This window comes from Oncorhynchus keta, chromosome 16, assembly GCF_023373465.1.
Source record: "Oncorhynchus keta strain PuntledgeMale-10-30-2019 chromosome 16, Oket_V2, whole genome shotgun sequence".
Taxonomy (NCBI): Eukaryota; Metazoa; Chordata; class Actinopteri; order Salmoniformes; family Salmonidae; genus Oncorhynchus; species Oncorhynchus keta.
In genome coordinates, this window is record NC_068436.1 from 20,461,239 (window position 1) to 20,487,217 (window position 25,979).

Consider the following 25,979-nt stretch of genomic DNA (forward strand, 5'->3'; position numbering starts at 1 on the left):
CCATTTGTATATTTAATGACCTGTTCCTTGGTTCATTCTATAAATAGAATGCCTTTTTGTTAATGTCAAATATTTATTTATTTCACAAAATGTTTACATTCATGTTATGTTCAACTTCACAACTATTACTGAGCGATGAACCAAAATGTTTGACATTTTTAAAACAACTAAATGACCCACATCTCTTAAATTAATTAAATTCCATTTTGTAAAAAACAAAATGAGCTCAATGCATAGTTTCTCTAGAGAAATCAGATCAAGCCCAAACTGTGCAATGTCGTAGGGAGTTGTAGTTTCCAAAAGGCCAATATTCTACATAGGTTAGCGCAGAAAACGTGGTAATTAACTATAATGACCATTCCATTGTGCGCCTACTTGTTTGGTTGTGTGGGCAAGACAACGAGACGGAAAGAAGAGACAGAAGAAAGTGCAATCGAGAGGGATAGAGAGCAGTTGCTTCAAGGTATCTGAAAATACATGATCTAAGTGATTGATAGTTGGTATTCAGTAGTCATAAAAGTATGCCTCATTTTCTTAGAACTACTAAAATAGTGATTTTGTCAAACAGCATAGGCAACAGCTCTATAGACATGAGATGATGACTTAGAATAAAATATTAAACTAATCAAATAAGTATGGGACAAATGCCAAAGTCTGTACATTACCTTGGAGTTAATAGACAATGTAGCGGGAGGAGGTGGAAGTCCCTTTGCTGAGATAATTTTTCCAAAGTTAGGTACAGAACGGAGGCATTTATCGCTTATACCACAGTTCCAAAAGAAAATAATGCTAAAGCACACATTTACCGGTATAAATAATATTTTTCTGTTTATTTTAATCTTTATAAGCAAATTCATACTTTGGTTTCTAGAGACGCGACCCAGTCGTTTGTTCGACTACTTAGATATTTATGGACACGACCCAGTTCTTCGGTCTATATGTTCCGTTTTTCCTTGCTTTGCTGACTAGCTACACCTCACACTGTCATGACCTGTGCATCCAGAATGGACGTTTTTCCTTGCTTTGCTGACTAGCTACAGCTCACACTGTCATGACCTGTGCATCCAGAATGGACGTTTTTCCTTGCTTTGCTGACTAGCTACAGCTCACACTGTCATGACCTGTGCATCCAGAATGGACGTTTTTCCTTGCTTTGCTGACTAGCTACAGCTCACACTGTCATGACCTGTGCATCCAGAATGGACGTTTTTCCTTGCTTTGCTGACTAGCTACAGCTCACACTGTCATGACCTGTGCATCCAGAATGGACGTTTTTCCTTGCTTTGCTGACTAGCTACAGCTCACACTGTCATGACCTGTGCATCCAGAATGGACGTTTTTCCTTGCTTTGCTGACTAGCTACAGCTCACACTGTCATGACCTGTGCATCCAGAATGGACGTTTTTCCTTGCTTTGCTGACTAGCTACAGCTCACACTGTCATGACCTGTGCATCCAGAATGGACGTTTTTCCTTGCTTTGCTGACTAGCTACAGCTCACACTGTCATGACCTGTGCATCCAGAATGGACGTTTTTCCTTGCTTTGCTGACAGCTCACACTGTCATGACCTGTGCATCCAGAATGGACGTTTTTCCTTGCTTTGCTGACTAGCTACAGCTCACACTGTCATGACCTGTGCATCCAGAATGGACGTTTTTCCTTGCTTTGCTGACTAGCTACAGCTCACACTGTCATGACCTGTGCATCCAGAATGGACGTTTTTCCTTGCTTTGCTGACTAGCCAGCTCACACTGTCATGACCTGTGCATCCAGAATGGACGTTTTTCCTTGCTTTGCTGACTAGCTACAGCTCACACTGTCATGACCTGTGCATCCAGAATGGACGTTTTCCTTGCTTTGCTGACTAGCTACAGCTCACACTGTCATAACCTGTGCATCCAGAATGGACGTTTTTCCTTGCTTTGCTGACTAGCTACAGCTCACACTGTCATGACCTGTGCATCCAGAATGGACGTTTTTCCTTGCTTTGCTGACTAGCTACAGCTCACACTGTCATGACCTGTGCATCCAGAATGGACGTTTTTCCTTGCTTTGCTGACTAGCTACAGCTCACACTGTCATGACCTGTGCATCCAGAATGGACGTTTTTCCTTGCTTTGCTGACTAGCTACAGCTCACACTGTCATGACCTGTGCATCCAGAATGGACGTTTTTCCTTGCTTTGCTGACTAGCTACAGCTCACACTGTCATGACCTGTGCATCCAGAATGGACGTTTTTCCTTGCTTTGCTGACTAGCTACAGCTCACACTGTCATGAACTGTGCATCCAGAATAACTGTTGAGAATGGACGTTTTTTCTTGTTGAACCTGCGTTTACAATGTATCCAACTTCGTTTTGTGTGGTTGTTTGGTTTAGCTTTCTGTACCTTTTGTAGCAAGTATGGTCTGCATGTGTAGGCACATTGCATCATGATTTCAAGCTGTCCGGATATCTTTTCCAACTGTCCTGGTTTTAATGCCCATTCTAGAATGCCCTTCTAGCCAATCAGAAACGAATATTCAACAAGTGTAATATATGCAACTGAAATATTTTATTAAAGTAATGTGAATAAATGATGAGATAAGTGATAAGCAGTAATGGGCAGTCACTACCATCATGGGACTTTTATTAATTGTTTTATGTGTTACAGCATTCAACTCGCATAATGCATAGTGCATTTATAATTTAAAAAAATGATCAAAAACCAAGTTTAAAAAAAATAATCGAACCAACCTCAAAAAGCTCTAAGCACTAGTCACAAAAAACAAGTTTTCCCATCGAGGTCGAATTACAAGAAATTACTATAGTGACTAAGGTTGACAGTAACAGGGTTGACAATTTCATATTTAATCTGCCATAAATCCCTTTGTGACAGGGGGAATGGAAACTTTTTGTGTGCAATTAGGGAGGGGCAATTGAATGCAATAGGTTTTAACAAGTTCATATATCTTTGGTTAACAAGGTTGACATGTTACCCTCAAACCACTCAGTTTTCCATCACAAAACACCAGAAAATGCCCCAAAAGAGTAGAAACAACTCACCTGTTTATACACTTTGATTTGACTATTAATATTCAATGTTTTCTTAATTTTTTTTTACAAAAATTCATTGTTTTAGCATAACAGGTTTACATGAGTTCAGTTCACGTTACAGGATTGACTTTGAACCAGGCAATAAATCAGCAAGGTAGCTAACTTGATTCTTCTTGCATGTACTATCACAGTGGCTGCCGATCCGACTTTACTGGACCCCTCTTTGCCAGCAGTTAAAGGTCTTACAGTCTCTGCTCTACTCAGAGAACAGGCTACTCTGGTGAATGGTACTCGTTTAATAAAGTTAGATCAAAGCTGAATCAAGATCTGCAAGATCACAAAATGATAGTATCCTAGATAAAATAAACAAATATAATAGCACGCTATTGTAAGACAAGAAAAAAACACCACCTAATTTCTTAACTGGTTGTCTCAACTTTGGATGACTGATTGGATTTGCAAAAAGTCAGTAATTTTGTATTTTTTTCACCCAACATTTAACCGAAATTCAATGGCATGGTGACACTTGGTTGATTTCACATTGAATTGTAGTTAGTTGACAACTCAACCAAATGTAAATCAAAACTAGATATTGAACTGAAGTCTGTATAGATGTCAGACATCTTTTTTTCCCTTACTAGTGTGGAGGGGGGCTACAAACATTTGTGTAAAGTAGAGCTAAAGAAAAACATGCAGAACATGTGCTACTGAGGTGAAAAAGCATAGGATTTGTGTAAACTTTGTCAAGAGTGTTTCATTCCACCATTTCTTTGTCTTGGCGCTATTCCTTTCAAATCCAAATCACATTGAGAATGACTGTCATTTAAACCAAAACTGATCCATCACCTTAACTATTACTGCCCCCATTGGATGAAGTGACATCCCAAAAAACACCTACATAACTGTACAACTCAAGCCTTGCATGCTTTCTGTTCTTAACACAAACATTTTAATTGAAACTAAATATAAATATCTTGATACAACTAAAATTTAATTGAATAAACTAGCAAATCAGGTCTGAAAATTAACTTCAACTAAACAGAATTTTTAATAAGAATCTAAACACAACTATAATAACCTTACGTAGGAAATTCCAAAATAGGGATTTTCAGAGAACAAATCATTTATTTAAATGAAAACACATGGCTATTGACATTTTTAACATGATTTAGTTTAGATGTTCAGTATGTGATCCAACTGTTAAATTTAGTTCTTAAAATGTACACGCACAATGTCTGGGGGAAATAAAAAGGCACTCTATTTGTGGAATGACACTCTTACTATCAGCTCTGGGATTCAAACAATCTCAGATAAACTATATGTGCACTGTGATTAACTTTTTAAGGGGATTTCTACTTTAGGAAAAATCTGGGGCATTAACAGTGAATGGGATCTCAGCAAACGTCAGTAAAATTGCCTTTAAAAGTGTATCACTGTGTGCATGTCATTAATCTGCGTTGGAGTGAATCCTGGCCTCAACCTCAGTGGTAAACTCTGGACTTTTCTTTTGTTTCCTTTGTTTTTGCAGAGCTCAGTCTGGAAATGTATATGCAGAAAGTTGGACTGAAACAGTATTTCACACAGAAACTGTCGTTGAATACCATGCTAGCAGTCGATGGCCAGATGTTGGAGGACAACCATGCTCCAACTCTACAGTCCCTACCAATGTGTTTTCTGAAAGAACTGATGAGGGTGAATGTGTCAGCAAGGGATGTGCAGTCTGATGATAAAGATCTTATGAACCCTCTAGACCTCATAACAGCCCTGTTTCTGTGTTCAGAGAGTTTCCTGCAGCAGGATATTGCCCTGAAAATGTCCATGTGTCAGTTTGCTGTTCCTCTTCTGCTGCCAAACTGTGACACAGAACAAAGCACTTTGATGCTGTGGGCCATGAGGGACATAGTGAACAAGTACAGGCCTCATTCAATGAAAGACCAGAAAGGGTATGTTGAGAAAAGTATTGTGCTCACTGACCTCCCTATGGTGTCATTTGTTAGACTGGGAAACAGCACATTATCGAAGTCTCAGCTTCTGAATGATGTTCTAAGCTGTTCTCAGCAGAATTACAACACCTTTGTTCACAGTAACATGCCAGCTGGCAACATTCCAAGAACTATTTCTGATGGGTTAGTGGAAATCAGCTGGTACCTGCCCAGTGGCAACCCAAACATTGACGTCTTCACCGAACCTGTGGCTGTAGCTAATCTTCGTGGTGATATCCAGGATTTTCAGACCCAGTTCTCTTTCCTCTGCGAGACGTCAGCAGCAGTGTTTGTGTTCTGTGATGATTTGGGCTCTGACAGCAGTATTCTGAACCTCCAGAAGATGAAAGATCGACTGTTCATTGTCTGCAACTCTGAGGCTAAGAGCTATGATGCAGCAACATTTGAGAAACACTCTGGTGGTATAATAAGGAAAGACAGGCAAATGAACAACGCACAGCTTGTGAAGAAGCTCCGGTCTACAGTCACAGACGTCATGAAGGCAAACCCACACAAAACTAAAGTGGAGGAAATGCGTGTTGTTGCGCATGAGTTGGGTATCCCTGTGGATGAAGATGATGAAATCTGTCTGAAAGCCAAGAAAAATGCAGCTTTAATTACAGATCAAATCTCTTGCATACCAAGCTATAAGGACAGCCAGCTACCGTTACAGGGAGAGACATGGAAAAGTCTGACTGCACTGGAGAAAGAGGAGGTGAAACTGAAAAAAGCAGGTGATAAGGACATTGAAATTTACAAGAGTGAACTCAAGCAAGAGAAATATGAACTCAGGAAGAAGCAGCTGTCTCATGGCATTAGTGACAGTATGAAACATTTTATGGAAGGTTTGAGGACTTCCAAAGAAGAGCGCTCCTATTTCCTAAAGTGGATGAAGCTCAATCTGGACAACCTATCAAGGACACGTCTGTCCGCTCTCAGAGAAAAATATAAAGAGCTGTGTCAAAGTACCCCAGGCAAGAAAGACCTCATTGCCGATTTAGACAAACAGATCTCAAACAGTTCCTTAGGAACCGAACATTTTTTAAGAGAAGTTGGACAGATGTACGAGGCAACCATGTCCTCTGAAAGCAGTGAGACTCCACAGCAATTTCAAGGACTGCCAGGAATCTGTGCCCAGTTAATGTTGGATGGGTTTCCACTGGAGTTGATGGATGGTGATGCATCAAACATCCCAATGAAGTGGATATCAGATGTTCTGCAGGAGCTCCACTTTTTGACTATGTCAAACAGTAAGATCCGGGTGGTTTCTGTTTTAGGGGTCCAAAGCTCTGGAAAGTCCACGCTTCTTAACACCATGTTTGGAGTCCAGTTTTCCGTCAGCAGTGGAAGATGCACCAGAGGGGCCTTCATGCAGCTTATCAAAATCAAAGAGGAATTACGGGATGAACTAAAATGTGACTTCATCATGGTCATTGACACAGTGGGGCTAAAGGGACTTCAATCTACCCACCTTACTGACAATTATCAGCATGATAATGAACTAGCCACACTTTTGGTAGGACTGAGTGACATCTCTATTGTGAATATTGCTATGGAGAACACCACAGATATGAAAGACACCCTGCAGATTGTAGCCCATGCCTTCCTCAGGATGAAAGAAGTAGGGAAAAAGCCCAGTTGTCAGTTTGTGCACCAGAATGTTGCAGATATATCTGCTCATGACAAAAACCTCAGGGACAGGAATTGTTTTCTTGAGCAGCTGAATGAGATGACAGCTGTTGCAAGCAGGTTGGAAAATGCAGGGGATGACACTAAATTCACTGACATCATAGACTACAAACCCGAGGACAACTGTTACATCCCAGGTCTCTGGCATGGCAGTCCACCTATGGCGCCTGTCGATAAAGGTTACAGTGAAGCTGTAGCCAATTTCAAAAGGATGTTAATTTATTCATTAAAAAAGGAGACCCCTTCAGCGCAAACCATCCCTGAATTCCTTGAGTGGATCAGAAGTTTATGGGAGTCTGTAAAGTATGAGAATTTCATCTTTAGTTTTCGTAACAGTATTGTGGCTGAGGCATATACCAAGCTGTGTGTGGAGTTTAATAGATGGGACTGGGCTTTCCAAAAACATATGCACAGCTGGCTGATGAAAGCGGAACGCAGAATTGCAAACTATGGCTTAATTACGTCTCAACAGGAGTCTGGCCTGGATGACCTCTTAAGTAGTCTGAAAACTGAGGCCAGCAATGAGCTACAAAGAGAAGGAAAAACATTTATTGACAATATGACTTCCTATTACAAAGGAGAAGAGAGGAATGTGTGTCTTGTGGAGAAGTATAAGGAAGAATTTAGTATTAATGCAGAGATTTGCAGGAGAGAGACAGACAGAGCTGTAAATAACAAACTAGAAGCTGCAGTGGACCTAAAAAAAGGCACCTACCAGTTAGGCAACATTAAGAAAAACAACAGGGATACTCTTGCCAAGAAAGTATCTGACCTTGTTAAGGAATTTAGTGGAGATGAAAATCCAATGAATGACAAACAACTGGAGAAAGAATTTGATAATATGTGGGACAAAACAATAAAGGAGCTCACATTCAAAGGTCTAAAGCCTCAAAATGTTTCACAAGATATCTACAGTGACCTTGAGAAACACTTGGGAACGCAAAGTAGGGCGGTCAAAGATATTTTGGATAATTCAAAATACCTGAAGGATTGTGGACTTGAGAAATTTAAAGTAAAAAATGAACACAGCATAGTGTACAAGATATTGAACAAGATTGAGTCAAAAGAGAGTTATATAAAAATGAAGTGTGAAATTCAAGACATGGCCGATAACATCATTAACCAGAGTGAGAGGTTTGTTGCGAACAAGGTCAAAGAAAAAACAGACTACAATAACACTTACATCCAGGCACTATTAGAATTGATTAAGAAGAACCTTCACATGAACAAAGAATTGCAAATCAGTGCTGAATTTGAAGCATCTCTTAAGATACACATCTGTGGGAATGCAACAAGAGAGTTCCAGAAAATGCATGATGCTTTCATCAAAGACAATGATCCCAGACAAAGCCTGACGAACCTAAAACAACAGTTCTTGGCTGACTTCAAGGACCTATTCTACAAGAGAGACCATTGTAAAAGGAAGGCTGAAGAGTTCACCAAACACTGCCTGGAACCTGCAGTAAAGGAGTACATCACCAAATCCCTTGGACCAGACATTTTGGATGAAATTCTTTCAAACTGTAGTGATGTTTTCAGCACAAGGAGTTCTTTCCAGTGTTCCATGCTAAAATGCTTACTATCTGGAAATTTCCAGACATTCGTGAAGTACACAGACTACTATGAGGGATTTGTATTTGAGTTCATTTTGAATAATACAGTTGAATACCTTTCAAAGAGAAGCAGGACAGCAAAGGACATCAGCATCATTACAAACATGGAGGTCCAACACTTGAAGACAATCAGTAGACAGATAAAAGAAGCTGTTGAAAAATCACTCCAAACTGACTCTGACAGACCAGATGAAGATGGTGAGGGTGATGTCAATTTTAATCTGTTTATTCAGGATTTACACTCAGAATTGTCTAGCATGCTGGTTATTCCTACTGATACAACAGGGATGACTTTAGAGAATTCCAAGACCAAAGAGTTTTCTGACATGCTATTATCATCTGTTGAAGAGATGGAGAGCCGTCTCCGTGATGAATTTCACAAAGATCAAGATATATTCAAGAAGTTGGACAGTCTACCTGACCCTCCTCAGGAAAAGCTTTTTAATAAATTGTTTGGTTGTGGGAGACAGTGTCCATTCTGCAAAGCTCCCTGTGATGTAGAGGGGGAGAGCCATATAAAGCACTCAGCTTTGATTCACCGACCTAAAGGACTTGGATGGTGTGAAAAAAGGGGAAAACTTACTACAGAGATATGCTCACAATCTGTTTTTTCCAAATGGATAAATGCATTGAAGTGTTTTCTTTTTCATGTTGAGATGACCTGGATCTTCCAGTCAGGCAATTCCCAGGCCACAAACTACTGGAAGTTCCTCTTTGTGAAGCACAATGAGGAGTATGCAAAGTTGCACAATGTCTTGCCAGCTTCTTTGCCAGGAGACTGGAGTTCCATCACTCATGAAGAAGCTTTGAAAAGATTGATGGAGATGTTTCGGAAAGACATTTAGGGAAGCACAAGTTACGTGCCATGCTGATCATAGGAAAGGAATCATGGTCTTGTTTGGCTCTGATATATGAGATTATCATAGGTACACTTCAACTGTGAGAGACGGAATCTAAAACAAAAATCCAGAAAATCACATCAAATGATTTTTAAGTAATTAATTTGCATTTTATTGCATGACAAAAGTATTTGATGCATCAGAAAAGCAGAACTTAATATTTGGTACAGAAACCTTTGTTTGCAATTACAGAGATCATATGTTTCCTGTAGTTCTTGACCAGGTTTGCACACACTGCAGCAGGGATTTTGGCCCACTCCTCCATACAGACCTTCTTCAGATCCTTCAGAATTCGGGGCTGTCGCTGGGCAATACGGACTTTCAGCTCCCTTCAAATATTTTCTATTGGGTTCAGGTCTGGAGACTGGCTAGGACACTCCAGGACCTTGAGATGCTTCTTACGGAGCCACTCCTTAGTTGCCCTGGCTGTGTGTTTCGGGTCGTTGTCATGCTGGAAGACCCAGCCACGACCCATCTTCAATGCTCTTACTGAGGGAAGGAGGTTGTTGGCCAAGATCTCGCGATACATGGCCCCATCCATCCCTGCCTCAATACGGTGCAGTCATCCTGTCCCCTTTGCAGAAAATCATCCCCAAAGAATGATGTTTCCACCTCCATGCTTCACTGTTGGGATGGTGTTCTTGGGGTTGTACTCATCCTTCTTCTTTCTCCAAACACGGCGAGTGGAGTTTAGTCTCCACTCGCCATTTTTGTCTCATTAGACCACATGACCTTCTCCCATTCCTCCTCTGGATCATCCAGATGGTCATTGGCAAACTTCAGACGGGCCTGGATATGCGCTGGCTTGAGCAGGGGGACCTGGCGTGCGCTGCAGGATTTTAACTAATGGTTTTCTTTGAGACTGGTCCATTTCTGCCCATTTGAGACTGTGGAGACTGTGGTCCCAGCTCTCTTCAGGTCATTGACCAGGTCCTGCCATGTAGTTCTGGGCTGATCCTTCACCTTCCTAATGATCATTGATGCCCCACATGGTGAGATCTTGCAAGGAGCCACAGACCGAGGGTGATTGACCGTCATCTCAAACTTCTTCCATTTTCTAACAATTGTGCCAACAGTTGTTGCCTTCTCACCAAGCTGCTTGCCTATTGTCCTGTAGCCCATCCCAGCCTTGTGCAGGGCTACAATTGTATCCCTGATGTCCTTACACAGCTCTCTGGTCTTGGCCATTGTGGCGAGGTTGGAGTCTGTTTGATTGTGTGGACAGGTGTCTTTCATACAGGTAACGAGTTCAAACAGGTAATGAGTGAAGAACAGGGGGGGGGCTTCTTAAATGAAAACTAACAGGTCTGTGAGAGCCGGAATTCTTACTGGTTGGTAGGTGATCAAATACTTATGTCATGCAATAAAATGCAAATTAATTACTTAAAAATCATACAATGTGATATTCCTGATTTTTGTTTTGGATTCCGTCTCTCACAGTTGAAGTTTACCTATGATAAAAATGACAGACCTCTACATGCTTTGTAAGTAGGAAAACCTGCAATATCGGCAGTGTTTCAAATACTTGTTCTCCCCACTGTATGTATATGTTTATAATTTAGCTACGGCATAAACAGTTTGAAAGAAGATTCATTTAAGTTTCCGTCCACAATCATGAAACAATACGAGACCCTGATGTTAACAGTGCAACCAACTCCCCTCTTGAGTAGAAGAGGTGCTTTAGGGAAGGAAAATGTACATTACTTCCGCTCACATCTTCAGGCTTTGAGGCCTGTTGTAAATCATGATACAATCTTGACGAAGAGCATTCATGTACAGAATTCCAGCACTGTAACTCCAAAGCATAGACATAGATAGGTATGTCATGAATGACTGGAAATGGTGAATGTCTTTGCTGCATACCAAACTATTGCCAGTGGTGTAGTAGTGCCTGGAGAAGTGGGTAACTCTAATTTTGCCAAACATTTTCCAAATGGCTCGGAAATGTGCCTTGTGTGAAAAAGTGTGTTTCCTATAGCTTTTTTAAAAATATATTTCCCTATAGTTTCAGGTTTTTCAGTTTAAAATATTTTTTATTAAACGACAAATTCCACAAAGTAGTGGAAAATTAGAGAGTGAACAAATGTGAATGATGATGAAGGCCAGTGATGAAGCTGCGACTTGCTGACGCCGGCCTGGCGTGTGAATTCAATGCGTCTGGATGGATGGCTGTATATTTGCATCTCCAAGGCAACCTCCAGGATGAGACATTCTCATGGAAATCCTGGGGTCACTGTCGCCAGGAGAGGTGTGATGACTGATAAACTTCAATGGACTAAATTCATGTTACTGTGTGAATTACATTTGAGTTTGGTTTGTTTCAAGAGCTGATAAAGAGCTGCACATTTTGACATGTCTTATTGCATTGTGTTTTCTGGTTGATGTATTTTAAAGTGACTGGATTGAAGTTGTACTAGTTATCAGGTACATACATCCCTGTTGGGTCAAAATTCAAACTGAGTTGATTAGAATAGAATCTGTGTGATCTGTTCCTGTCTTTAATATTTACTAGCAACATGCTAAGACATTTTATTTCAGGTTGTGGGTGCATTCCCACTTGAATTTGTATAAAAGGGAAGTGAATTCACTCATAATTTGAGGTAATTGCTACCAAGCTCCTGTGTATCAGACACACAGTTTTTCTCTTAGAGATTATTCTGAACTGAAGACAGTGTAACCATGTTAAGTCTCAGCCTATTGGTGATAGTCATTTAAGCTGTGTTAGTCTGTAATGTAACATGTATTTCAAGTACATTCATTGCTGGTGTCAACCATTTTGTGACTAATACATAATTTTAGTTGAATTGAATAAATGCATTCCTCGTTTTAGAGTAATTATTTGGTTGACTATAGGTCTATAATTTAGTAGGACTATTGATAGTTGACATGCTTGGGTACCAATTTGAGCTGCTTTCCTCTAAATTAATACCAGAACATTGGTTGCTAGAATTAGCTATGTGCAGTGGTGTGTATTCATGGCTGCTAGGCTTATCCAAAAAATTGACCAAGAAAAAAAAGATCTAAAATAATTAATCTGTCGTCTGTTTCATCATTTTCCTATGATTTGCAAGAGGCTGAACGTATGTCACCTGAGAAGGCATCAGAGCGAGCAAAAACAGTACCCCTCTGTCTCTGTATGTGTAGGCCATCTATCTAATGCTGTCTGGTCCAAAAGAGTATGACATTGTTGCCGCCCGTAGTATTGAATGCAAGGGAAGCCAGTGAGCATTTGGCCTCCCTTGATGAAAAAAATGTACATAAATAAATAGCCAATCAGCATTGAGCTAAACTAAGCGAGCTCACCTGTGAATGATCCTGGCGCACCAAAAAAAAAGTGTCAAGGGAAGCAAGTTTGGGTTTGGCATCACTTCAATCACATTACATCAAGAGCATACGTCATTGACAGAAACCACTTGAATTGTTGCATCTTGTTGTGTTATCCTCCAGGGGCAAGCTAGCTAGCTAAAATGGGCCTTTCCTAAATTAGCCATGGATGGAGATAGAGATTTGGACTTGTGGTTTGACTTAATTCTCTGTACTCGCCAATGATTAACAGAGATTCTGATCCAACCGTAAATTCATACATTGTTGTGCCCCTGGCCTGAGAGGATGGAAGTTCAATATGTAGCTAGATGTAGAAGTCCTAATGCTAACTAGCTAACATTGCCATTGAAAGCAAGTTAGGCCAGCGAGCAAGCATTTTAGCCAGGTAGCCTACGTCAACAAAAAATTACACAAACACACACACACAGGCAAATCAGTACCATGGACAGCCACATCATATTTAGCTTACATTGATTGGACTAAATGGTTTTTGGTATCTCTTAGTTGTCACTGTATTAGACTAAGCAGAGGTGATTTGATGACATTGTCAACAGTGTGCGCAACTGGTGAACTGAAGTCAGGTGCAGGAGAGCAGAGATGAGGGAACAGGCACACTTTATCTGTCAGAAGGAAAACAGTCAGACGCAACTGCGTAACGACACTCCCGCCAAAGGCAAAAGCATATAGCGCACTCGTCACACAAATAATGTACAGCATACAATACCACGGGTTCCAAACAAGACCCGGCGAAAAACCCAGCATGAAGCGTCACACATGACACGTAACGAACAATTACACACACAGGCATGGTGGGGAACAGATGATCATATACACAGTGATGAAGGGATGTAAAACAGGTGTGCGGAAAAACAAGACAAAACAAATGGAAAATTAAAGGTGGAGCGGCGATGGCTAGAAGACCGGTGACGCCGAGCACCGCCCGAACAAGGAGAGGAGCCGACTTCGGTGGGAGTCGTGACAGACATTTACATGTTGAAGTTGAAATGGTGATGGAATAGTGGAGGCAGCTCCTGTTTTCTTTGCGACTTCCGGTAACTCTCTGTGGTTCTAAATTAATAGTTGTTAAGTGGTCCAAAAAGGTCAGAAACATTAACTTGCTTGACCATGCTGTAGGTCATGTAATAAACTGTTTATTACATGCAATATGTTTTGTGGACTTCACCAGACAGAGGTTGCTCTCCGGTTTTGTGATGTAACAAAGGTGTGGTTGAATTTATATGAACTAACAGGTTATAGACCAAACGACGCAATTATCACAACACATAGGCATATTACAACCTTTTTTTTGTCTTGCTTCCCAAGTGATTTTACTGTACCTATGCATCGCTACTGGCTATTTGTATATATCCTCTAAATAATTGCATTACGGTGCAAGTTAGACACATGTTAGAGAGAATAAAGTAGATGGCGTGCGTCAAACGTCTTATTTTTGAATGTATGTCCGGATGACGCGTACATGCCCAAATATGGGCATCCGGCCAGGCCATCCTGGCGGGAAAGTGTCACGTGGTTTCGCCAATATAAGTGCATCCTGTTCCTGTTGTCACGTGTTATAGTGTGTGTGTGTGTTATTTTATGGCTATATTGCATTTATTCCTTTGAAGTTGTCATGATGATTGAAGTGTAGGGACCTGGTCGGACTGGGGGGGACGTGTTTGAACATTTCAAAGAGGATGGGGGTTGTGTGTGTATGTCTCTGCAGGGGTGTTTGAAAAAAATGTCCCTTCTCATTGTGTAAATTTCAAGCTTTCAAACAACAATAAAACAACCATCTAAACCATCTGGGGCGGCAGGTTAGCCTGGTGGTTAGAGCGTTGGACTAGCAGCCGCAAAGGTTGCAAGTTCAAATCCCCGAGCTGACAAGGTTCTGTTCTTCTGCCCCTGAACAGGCAGTTAACCCACTGTTCCTAGGCCGTCATTGAAAATAAGAATTTGTTCTTAACTGACTTGCCTAGTTAAATAAAGGTAAAAATAATGTTTCTCGGTCTAACACAATGTTGAGTTTCCTATTTAGTTCTCTTTATTTGTACATGCACCGAGATTCCAAGTGGCTCCAGTCTATGGATGCTCGGTGCATATACAGCGTGGGGATTTTGAAAGAGGGAGATTAGAACCCCAAAGTAATATCCCCAATCCCCAAAGTAAGATCATAAAGTTAATTTCAGATTCAGGTTTAGGGTGTAATAACTTTAGGGAAACCACGTTTCACACTATGTACAGACATAGAGAGCCAACACATCAAGATGTAACAGGGATGAATGGTGATTCAATGTACAACAGTAGTCTTCTGTAACAAGCAATACGTGTTAAATATGTTTTACATATATCCATGACTGAACGGCTTCACAAACTCCTTTTAAAGGTTATGTAAGTAAGCGGTAACAGGCCTCATTCAGCAGTCTAGAGATGAACCTAGAAACACCAAAAACATCCATGTTTAGAGTAGCTAGGTGTTTATTCCCCATGTAAGGGGATGCAAAGAGCAGCTTTACCTAACTCTGTGCAGAACGTTGTCATTTCCTGAGTTAGCAATCCCTGAAGGGGATCAAAGGAGAGCTGCTCTCCAGGGTGGGGGCTGTCACAGTCAATCATAACAGCCTCTTTTTGAAAGGCTTTTACTTATGACTTAAACAGATTCATTTTCTACCCATCTTATTAACTGATGCTGTGGGATAAATCAGGTGTTTCTTGGTGGTCTTAAACAAATCTACTGTGAAACAAAAGTGTACACTCTACACACATGTTTATTGACTTTTTAAAAAAAGACCACAGTAACATGACAGATATAGTAGAGATACTACAAAAAATCTATTAGTTCGTATGTATTTTCCGAAGCCTGTCCGTATGTGAACGACGTTGTGCCTGGAAAACTTACGGAGCTGGGGCGTGTGTGGGATATCCTGCGAGCAAGAGAGTCTGTCTTGACGACGGGTTGGAATTGGTAATGGTGGATTTCAGGGCTAAACCTATAACCAGGCTTTTTTATCTGTAAGAAAGGAATAGTAATTTAAAAAATAATAATAATTATAGCATGTTTTTAAAAGGTCTGTACTAAAGATTTAGAATTAAAGGGTATTGTAATGACCTGACTAGATCATAAATGAACAATTGTCCAGACAGAGGCTTGAGTTTACGAATTGACGGTTTATTACACCAACTTTACACAGGCTACTGTTTGGGCCGTAGCACACGCCAAATAGATGACAGATAACCCACAAGCCAATCGTGACCTTCTCTTGTGAAACCCAGACGTAAGAGAGAGAGAACAAAGGCTGAACCTGGTCTTAACTTCCAATGCTCCACCCCCCTGCCCAACCCCCCTCCACGCCACTCCGCCAACCACCAGGATGCCCGGCATCAGAACATTCCAGGCATTCCCGTGATTGGCAGATAGCAGGTTGATTGACAGGTCGGACCCCGCGAACACCGGGTACTGGTCAGTACAACACAACCACCTCCTAGCCTAACACATAACACACAGCTGTCTGTGCGGGTCGCTACACAGCCCCCCCACCACAAAGTCCCTCGTCCCCGAGGGAACAAACAAAGTCTCTGAAGCGACCCGGAGGTCTCCTTTGCCTGCGTGGCCGTGATGGTCGCAGAGTGCCCCTCTGGGACCCAGGGGATGAAGGCAGGGATATGGGTGACAAGGAAGCGGGAACGGGTAATACAGTCCGTGGCTCTGGGGAACCACGCGGTGACACAGGGGGGGAGACAGGGGGAGTGGGCTGTCTGGAGCCTTGTCTGCGGCACCTGAGGGTGGGTGCCTGGAGAATGTCATTGCCAGAGAGGGGAATTGTGGGGGTTCCTGGGGTTTGGGGAGAAGAAGCCCCTCTGTATGGGGCTAACCTGTCCCGGTGCAGTGCCACCTTTCTCCCCCTGGGAGGAAGCTGCACCCGGTACACAACCTCCCCTACCCTCTCCAGGACACTGCAGGGTCCCACCCAGTGACTGTCCAACTTGGGGCATCTGCCTTTTTTCCTTAGGGGCTGTAGACCCAGACCAGCTCCCCAGCCACAAAGTGCCTTCCCCGGGTGTGCACGTCATAGTTCCTTTTCTGCCTCACACCTGCATTCACCAGCTGCTCTCTGGCGAAGGTGTGGGCTGTCTCCAGGCGGTCCTGGAGTCTCCGGGCATACTCCGGCCCCGGAGGAACATGAGGGCTATCCAGGGGCCGACCAAACGCCATCTCCGCAGGGGTGCGGATCTCTCTCCCCAGCATGAGGAGGGCAGGCGTGCAGGAAGTGGAGTCTTGGACAGCGGAGCGGCATGCCATGAGGACCATAGGCAGGTGCTTGTCCCAGTCACGCTGGTGTTTGGAAGAGACGATGGCCAGCTGCTGTCCAAGCGTTTTGTTGAAGCGCTCCACAAGGCCATCACTTTGAGGATGGAGAGGAGTAGTGCGGGTCTTGCCCAGCCTCTCACACATGGTGGCGAACACACGGGACTCAAAGTTTCTGCCTTGGTCGCTGTGGATGGACTCTGCAGCTCCAAACCTGCTGAACATCCCCGCTGTCAGGGCGTCGACGATGGTCTCTGCCTCCTGGTCAGGCAGAGCATAGGCCTCGGGCCATTTTGTGAAATAGTCCATGGCCGTGAGCACCCAGCGGTTTCCACTGTCTGTGGTGGGGAACGGCCCAACTACATCCACTCCCACCCTCTCCATGGGAGCCCTCACTGGGAACTGTTGGAGCTGAGCATGAGAGCGGCCTGGGGGGCCCTTTCTCGCTGTGCAGTTGTCACAGCGGCGACAAAAGTCCTCCACATCCCTCTTGTGCTACCCCCAGTAGAAGCCCTGACGGAGACGGCGCAGTGTTTTTGTGACCCCAAAGTGTCCAGTCCCCACCCCCCCATGAGTACTCTGGAGCACAGCCTCCCGCAATGCTTTTGGGACCACCACCTGCCACCTCTCCTCTCCCGTAGCTGACTCCTTCCATGCCCGCTGTAGCACGCCATCAGCCAGCCGCAGTCTCTCAAACTTCGACCACAACCCTTTGGTCGCGAGTGAGAGCGCTGTCACCTCTTCCCATGGTGGCCTCACCTGCGCCTCTACCCACTGTAGCACTGGCTGTAGGTCTGTGTCCCGTCCCTGCTGCTGCCGCCATTCAGCCACGTCGACAGTCTGCAGCTCACAGCAGACAGGCCCGCTCGCCCGACACACTGTGGCACAGACACCCTCCTCTGCCCGCAGCTCTCTCTCCCGTCCCTCTCTCCGTTCACAGTGGCGGCAGCCGTCTGCAGTACAGGGCCGACGGGACATGGCGTCGGCGTTGGAGTGGCGTGCCCCTGCCCTGTGCACCACCGTGAAGTCATACGGCTGAAGCTCCTCCAACCAGCGTGCCACCTGCCCCTCTGGCTCTCTGAAAGACATGAGCCACTGGAGAGCAGAGTGGTCAGTCCTTACAGTAAAGGGCAGACCACCCAGGTAGTACTTGAAGTGTTTGACGGAAGCCACAACAGCCAAGAGCTCCCGCCGGGTGACACAGTAGCGGCGCTCATGTTTGTCAAATGTTTTGCTGAAGTACGCCACCACTCTCTCCCCCTCTGGCCCCACCTGGGCCAGCACCCCACTCATGCCCACATTGCTTGCGTCTGTGTCCAGGATAAAGGGCAAGGTGAGGTCAGGGGGGGCGAGCACGGGGGCTTCGATCAGTGCACGTTTGAGGGTGTTGAACGCCTCCTCACACTCCACTGTCCAAGTGAAAGCCTTGTCCTTCGGCAGCAGGCGGTTCAGTGGAGCAGCAACGCTTGAGAAGCCCCGTACAAACCTCCTGTAGTACGAGGCCAGGCCCAGGAAGCTCTTCAGCTGACGCTGGTCGGTGGGGGTGGGCCAGTCTCTGACAGCCCCTACCTTGTCCTCCATGGTGCTGATCCCCTCCTTCCCCACTCGGTGGCCCAAAAGGACACCTCTCTCCTCATGAAGTGGCACTTCTCGGGGTGGAGCTTCAGACCTGCGGCAGCCACCCTCTCCAGCACACGCCGTAGCGCCCCCAGGGCTGACTGGAAGGAGCTGCCATGGGCCAGGATGTCATCGAGGTATACCAGACACTGCTTTCGGGGATGCCATCCAGCACCCTGTCCATCAAACGCTCAAAAGTAGCTGGAGCGTTGCACAGGCCAAAGCACAGGACCTTGAACTGCCAGTGTCCTCTGTTAGTGGAGAACGCAGTTTTGGCTCTGGCCTCTGGGGAGAGGGGCACCTGCCAGTAGCCACTGCGGAGGACTAGTGAGGAGAACCAGGAGGACCCCTAACCAGGTCCAGCGACTCATCGATACGTGGTATGGGGTATGAGTCCTTCCTGGTTACCTCATTCAGCCGCCTGTAGTCCGCACAGAACCTCAGCTTGCCCCCCTTCTTCGGAACCATGACGACTGGCGCCGCCCAGGGGCTGTCTGAGGGCTCAATGAAGTCTGCCCGCTGCATCTCCAACACAGCCTTGTCTGCCGCCTCCTGGCGTGCCAGCGGGATACGGCGGGGACGCATCTTGATGGGTCGAGCATCACCTGTGTCGATCTCATGCTGCACCAGATGAGTCTGACCCACCTCTTCCTCACTCAACGCAAAGCTGTCTCTGAATTCAAACAGCAACTGCCACAACCGTTCCTGCTGCTCAGGGTCAAGACCAACACAGTTCCTCCCCATATCTCCCTCACTGCAGACAGTGTCCTCTCCTCTCCCATCTGGGGTAGCTGGGCTGGGGGGTGCGGCCCGGGCTCACAGAGGGCTGTGTCATGGAGGTAGCTGGGGGAATGTAACACACCGCCGTAGGTGACAGGGGACTGGGGAAAAGTCACACACAGCTGTGGGGGAGGGGGCGCAGCCATGAGTCTCTGCTGCTTTAACTGTTGGAGTAAAGGGTTTGTTGGGTTGAGTGAATGTGACATTAGGGGGGGCCATGGTGACTTCCGTCCCTCCCTGGAAGCTCAGTGTGCCCCTATTTAGGTCTAACTGGCAGCCTGTGCTCCTAAGAAAGTCCAACCCCAGGATACAAGGGTCCTGCACAGCCGCCACCCACACAGGATGACGCACAGTCCTGCCCCCTACTGTCAGAGTCATTATTCCCTTCCCTTTCATGGGTGCCAGCTCACCTGTGACTGTGCGGAGCTGCACAGTTGTAGGCTCACACTGAGTCCAACCTGGCACAATATCTGGCCTCACCAGGGTTACTGTGGACCCAGTGTCCACCAGGGCGGAGCAGGGCACCCCCTCCACAGTGACAGGGACATGACAAAAGTCCCCAACACAGGTCCGGCCCACCACAACAACAGGCTCCATCCGCTTGCCCTCATCTGCTTCTGGGGGAAGTGGAGCCTTGCTTCCCCGTCTGTGCCGGTGGGCTCCTCCTGAAGATGATGGTGGTTGGGATAGAAAGCCAGGGGTCCGCACTACCCGGTCTATGCGGACCCCAAGCCGTTTTCCTGAGCTCTGGGGGACATGGGGCAATCTCGGCACAGATGGCCTGGCTGGCCACAACCCCAGCAGACCCTGGGACCAGGGCGTGTGTTTCGTTCCGCCTGTAGCGACACAGCACGAATGAGTTTTGTCATTTCGGCCACCCAAGCAGGCTTTTCCGGCTCCGGGCTGCTCTGCCCCCCAGCTCGCACAGAGGGTGTGTCTCCCTGCACCCCCACCAAAGCCCCAGCTGAAGCCCCAGCCCACACCAGCTCCCTCTCCAAAGCCATCTCCAAGGCTGTCTGCAATGACTCAGGATGAGCCAGCTGGGTCTGTATGCGCAGCTCCGTAGGAGAGAGCGCCTGTATGAACTGGTCCCGTGCTAGCTCGCTCTGCACGGAGGGGGCATGTGAGCATATGCCCGCCGAGAGAGGCTCTCAATGTCATTAGCTAGCACCCGTAGAGGCTCTCCAGGCTGCCTGCGTCTATTACTCAGTTCGGAGCGCAGTAGCCCGGGCTGTACACACTGTCCATAGCGCCTCCTCAGTGCTCCCACTAAAGCCCCATAATCATGCCTGTCCTCGGGGCTAATCAATATCAAACAGGCCAGAGCTTCATCCGTGAGGCATAAAGCCAACTGCAGTGCCCTTTCTTCATCCGACCACCCCCTAAAATGAGCTAACAGTTCAAACTGAGCATGAAAAGCTTCCCAATCCGCCTTACCGGAATACTTCGGGGTCTTAACAGATACGGACGCAGCCGGGAACTGGGCGCCGCCATGTCTGTTTACATCCTGAGGCCCAGATTCCTCGTCAGGCCGCGTCGACGTCACCACTTCGGTCCGCCCACCAGAATCCGCGCTAAATACATTCGACGAAGCACTCATGCCCGCTTCAGCCGCCATCGCTCTAACGTCCTCCCTCAAGCGGCCTCTGCGCTCCGACGCCCTGGCGATCTCCTCAGACAGAGCCCCCGACGTCCATTCACACGCACCTCCTTGGCCATAATCGTCCCCTACCTCCACCTTCACTTTCGGATTCCCTCGAAGCATTTTCAATCCCCGTTCTCACCTACGGTAGCTAGCCACATAAGTCAGCTAGCTAGCTGGCTAACTTGTATCAACGTTTTTACTTCTGACACCAATGTAATGACCTGACTAGATCATAAATGAACAATTGTCCAGACAGAGGCTTGAGTTTACGAATTGACGGTTTATTACACCAACTTTACACAGGCTACTGTTTGGGCCGTAGCACACGCCAAATAGATGACAGATAACCCACAAGCCAATCGTGACCTTCTCTTGTGAAACCCAGACGTAAGAGAGAGAGAACAAAGGCTGAACCTGGTCTTAACTTCCAATGCTCCACCCCCCTGCCCAACCCCCCTCCACGCCACTCCGCCAACCACCAGGATGCCCGGCATCAGAACATTCCAGGCATTCCCGTGATTGGCAGATAGCAGGTTGATTGACAGGTCGGACCCTGCGAACACCGGGTACTGGTCAGTACAACACAACCACCTCCTAGCCTAACACATAGCTAGCTGTCTATGCGGGTCGCTACAGTATTAATGCTATATCTCACCACTTAACGAACGGGAATCTCTCGTTCTCTCTCTCGCCCCGGTCTGTGCGGAGAAAAGGCGTTTCTGGGAAAATGGGCATGTGCGTTTCAAAACAATGTTTTATTTTATACGAATACAGTCTTTCCTACAGCATGTTATAAACATTTCAACGTTATTAAAAGTTTAGTACTGTGTCTGGTAATGATGTATAAATGTTGTAAATGTTATACATAAAACATACGTGCATTATATACGTGCATACGTGCATTATAAGATGTTTTAAAAAGGTCTGTACTAAATATTATGAATTAAATAAATGGTTTTAAAGAGGTATCTCACCTTTAACGAAGGGTCTCTGTCTTTTAGCTCTATCATCATGCATGTCCCGGAGAAAAAGGATTTCCGGAAAGACGTGTGCGTGCGCGTGTGCGGGGCATGTATGTGTGTGTGTTTCAAAAACAAAAAGGGGGTGGGGTGTGTTTCTCTGCATGGGGCATTTGAAACCAAAAAGGTGTGTGAGGCTGTTTAGCATTGTGTGTGCGTCTCTTCAATAGGGCTTGGCACTTTCGATTCATTACCACACATACCTTTCAAATACGTATTTATCTCACCCCCAAGGACGTGGGAGGCTAAAAAGTCAAACAACAGAATATATCTTGTCGAGACAACCTCCTACGGTTTAAAACATGTTATTTTTAATCAGTGCAAACGGCACCCCCGCTCTGTAAAATCATTACAGAATATCTCTCCTTAGAGACACGACCGAGGAGCTAGGCAAGTGACAACAGATACTATCCACTCTGTACGACCGGCAAAAGCGCAACTCCTGACACCAGGCACAACATCCCAGAACCACTAAAAGATCATCTGTGAATCCCTCCTAATGGAGCTGTCTGAAGGTGAGTTAGCAAAAATAACATATTAGATTTGGAGGCATTGGGTATTTTCAGGGAATTGTATGGTTATTACATTTGGATATTATTGTAATATTAAACAGGAGTTATATGTTTTTTAAACCGGGGACAACGATTTTTTAGGTAATATGTCAAATGCCCATATTCTTATCATTTAAAAATGTATATATATCGTATAAAAATACATGTTAATATTATCTAACGTCCGCAGGATATGCAACATTAAGCCAACTGCTCCCGGGGATAAATGCTATGGATCATCCAACATCAGTTGTTATAACTATCACGGATGAGGATTCAGAGGAGCAACTGGAGGACACCGAATTTTACGAGATATCTATATGCCAACTGTATGTATTTTTTATGATAAAATGTATAACCGACATCGAAGCCCCTAAACCACGAGAGGACATGGTCGAAACGGAAGGGGTACCCCGGATCATGAAGAGTAAAACAATGAATTCGGATGATTTCCCCGCTTTAAATGACATTTCGAATGTCGTTGATTTGCGGTTGTTTGAAATGGGCAGACAACATGATAAGGACAACTCCGAGATAGAACCAATATTCAGTTATGATATTCTAAAACAGGAAGACAACCATTTTTACGATATATATTTTTGTCAATTGTAGGTATTTTTTATGATAAAATGTGTATATATTTTGTAGAAATATAGGTGAATATTATTGTAGAAAAGCCCAAGGACATTGGTGGAAACGTCCTTTAATTCGAGGCCTCATACTCAGCGATGCCAGAGGATGCCATAATTAGGTCGGGTGGAAATGTTCAACGGATCTCATCCCATAAATTGAGGAAATAACCATAGCCAGATCTCGCTGCTTTCTCTTCCTTACCCCGTTTAATCTAGAAGTTCTGTACATTCAGGAATCCACGTAAATCTACCGAATCAGGTACCGTTTATCTGAACTTTCCGTTGCGATCGGGAGAGTGACGTTATAGTTATTACCGCGGAGAGCGGCTTGGAGCGCACGCTTCAAATATAATGTGTAATATGATTTGGGCAATGATCAAGACTTTACGGATTATCACAGGCCAATTATGGTTAATATGTCATGAAATGACAGATACACATGAAGACACGTGAATGGGTGAAATATGAAACGGCATTGTTTGCGCAACTGAACGATTCCGACATCAAACTAATGGGTATTATAGACCGAATAACAGATCACTGTATGTATTATTCTTCTCATGATTATGGTAAATAGTTATGAGCATAAATGACTCAAGGATGATACCTATTGACTTCTTAATGAACCGGCATGTGGAATTCCCTAAGTATGTTAATAATGATTGTTCTGATTTGATTTCTGTGATTATGAATTTGCTTGGATACCGGTTTTGAATTGGATCGGGATACCTGTTATTCTGTTTCCTATGTTATGCAGCACAGATTAGTCAGTAAATATACCTCGTTATGGTTAAATAAATTCCTGCTTAAGTCTCGTCCATTCCTCGGGAACCTGTACACCTTCACTGTCAGTCAGAATAACTGTCCAGCTACCAACACAGATTCAACTAATCTTTCAATGATTTAAAACGTCTATAGGATACTCAGCTGAGACCGGGAATAATTGATTTGGAGGCATTCAACATTATCGGTTAAAACTATTGAAGATGCAAAAAAGGGTTTTTCAGAAATACATATGGTTGACAGATTTCTATTATTATTATAAAAAATAAGAATAAAAAGTATTATTATTGATCTTGTCTCATACCATGCTAATACACTACCAAGCCATGCAAACAGCTGTGGAATTAACCCATAACCGGTGTGTGTCTTTTTGGGATCAAGAATTGCTCAAGAATACCAATAGGCGTGATCAGATCCTCTTCCCTATTACGGTATCATATAATGCACAGTCATATGCAAAACCATAAAACTCCGACAAGAAAACATTGAAAACCTTAACATGACTACATGCAAGGTCATTATTTTTTGCAACCAGACAGCAATGGCTGGAGCTTTTGGATGCTCGGTGTTTCTGGTTGCTGTGGGTACAACATCGCCGATGCACTTCCTAATGTACTCGCTCACCGAATCAGCGTATTTGTCAATGTTGTTGTTGGACGCAATGCGGAACATATTTCAGTCCACGTGATCGAAGCAGTCTTGAAGCGTGGAATCAGATTGGTCGGACCAGCGTTGAACAGACCTGAGCGCGGGAGCTTCTTGTTTTACTTTCTGGAAGCAATAAAATGGAGTCGTGGTCAGCTTTTCTGAAAGGAGGGCGGGGGAGGGTCTTATATGCGCCGCGGAAGTTAGAATAACAATGATTCATGTACTGTCACGTTCTGACCCTAGTTCTTTTGTTATTTCTTTGTTTTAGTGTGGTCAGGGTGTGAGTTGGGTGGGTTATCTATGTTTGTTTGTCTATGTTGGTTTTTTCGTTTGGCCTGGTATGTCTTGAGCCGCTAGAGCCACCCGTCTGTCCTGAGCCCCTAGAGCCGCCCGCCAGTCAGGAGCTGCCAGAGCCGCCCGCCAGTCAGGAGCCGCCAGAGCCGCCCGCCAGTCAAGAGCCGCCCGCCAGTCAAGAGCTGCCCGCCAGTCAAGAGCTGCCCGTCAGTCATGAGCTGCCCGTCAGTCATGAGCCGCCCGTCAGTCATGAGCTGCCCGTCAGTCATGAGCCGCCCTTCAGTCATGAGCTGCCCCTCAAGTCATGAGCTGCCCCTCAGTCATGAGCTGCCCCTCAGTCATGAGCTGCCCTTCAGTCATGAGCTGCCCTTCAGTCATGAGCTGCCCTTCAGTCCAGAGCTGCCCCTCAGTCCGTAGCTGCCCCTCAGTGGAGTGGGGTCATTTAGGAGGGTCGCCGTTCCTAGGAGGCCACGGAAGCGGGGATTGACTATGGTGGAGTGGGGGCCACGTCCAGCGCCAGAGCCGCCACCGCGGATAGATGCCCACCCAGACCCTCCCCTATAGGTTCAGGTTTTGCGACCGGAGTCCGCACCTTGGGGGAGGGTGGGGTACTGTCACGCCCTGACCATAGTTTGTTTTGTATGTTTTATTATTGATCTACTAGTGATGTCATGTTAATCACACTGTGTTATTGATCTACTAGTGATGTCATGTTAATCACACTCTATTATTGATCTACTAGTGGTGTGTCATGTTAATCACACTGTATTATTGATCTACTAGTGGTGTGTCATGTTAATCACACTGTATTATTGATCTACTAGTGGTGTCATGTTAATCACACTGTATTATTGATCTACTAGTGGTGTCATGTTAATCACACTGTATTATTGATCTACTAGTGGTGTGTCATGTTAATCACACTGTATTATTGATCTACTAGTGGTGACATGTTAATCACACTGTATTATTGATCTACTAGTGGTGTGTCATGTTAATCACACTGTATTATTGATCTACTAGTGGTGTCATGTTAATCACACTGTATTATTGATCTACTAGTGGTGTGTCATGTTAATCACACTGTATTATTGATCTACTAGTGGTGTGTCATGTTAATCACACTGTATTATTGATCTACTAGTGGTGTCATGTTAATCACAC

The 25,979-nt window shown here is 44.9% G+C and overlaps 1 protein-coding gene and 1 long non-coding RNA gene across 3 annotated transcripts in view; one reads left to right on the forward strand and one right to left on the reverse strand.

The window, feature by feature from the left end:
* LOC118378731 (fibronectin-like) overlaps window positions 1-12,054 on the forward strand; it is a 35,936-nt gene extending 23,882 nt beyond the window's left edge. For both annotated transcript variants that reach the window (XM_035765708.2, XM_035765709.2), the window contains one exon: window positions 4,565-12,054. In XM_035765708.2, coding sequence (XP_035621601.1) covers window positions 4,565-9,165 — 4,601 coding nt within the window. In that variant the 3' untranslated portion in view covers window positions 9,166-12,054. The remainder of the gene's footprint in view (window positions 1-4,564) is intronic.
* On the reverse strand, window positions 5-4,535 carry LOC127908048 (uncharacterized). Its single transcript, XR_008066042.1, has 4 exons — window positions 1,892-4,535; window positions 1,763-1,827; window positions 1,570-1,699; window positions 5-1,511 (listed from the first exon to the last, which is right to left on the reverse strand). It is a non-coding gene; the product is annotated as an uncharacterized LOC127908048 (long non-coding RNA).
* Window positions 12,055-25,979: the final 13,925 nt, after the last annotated feature.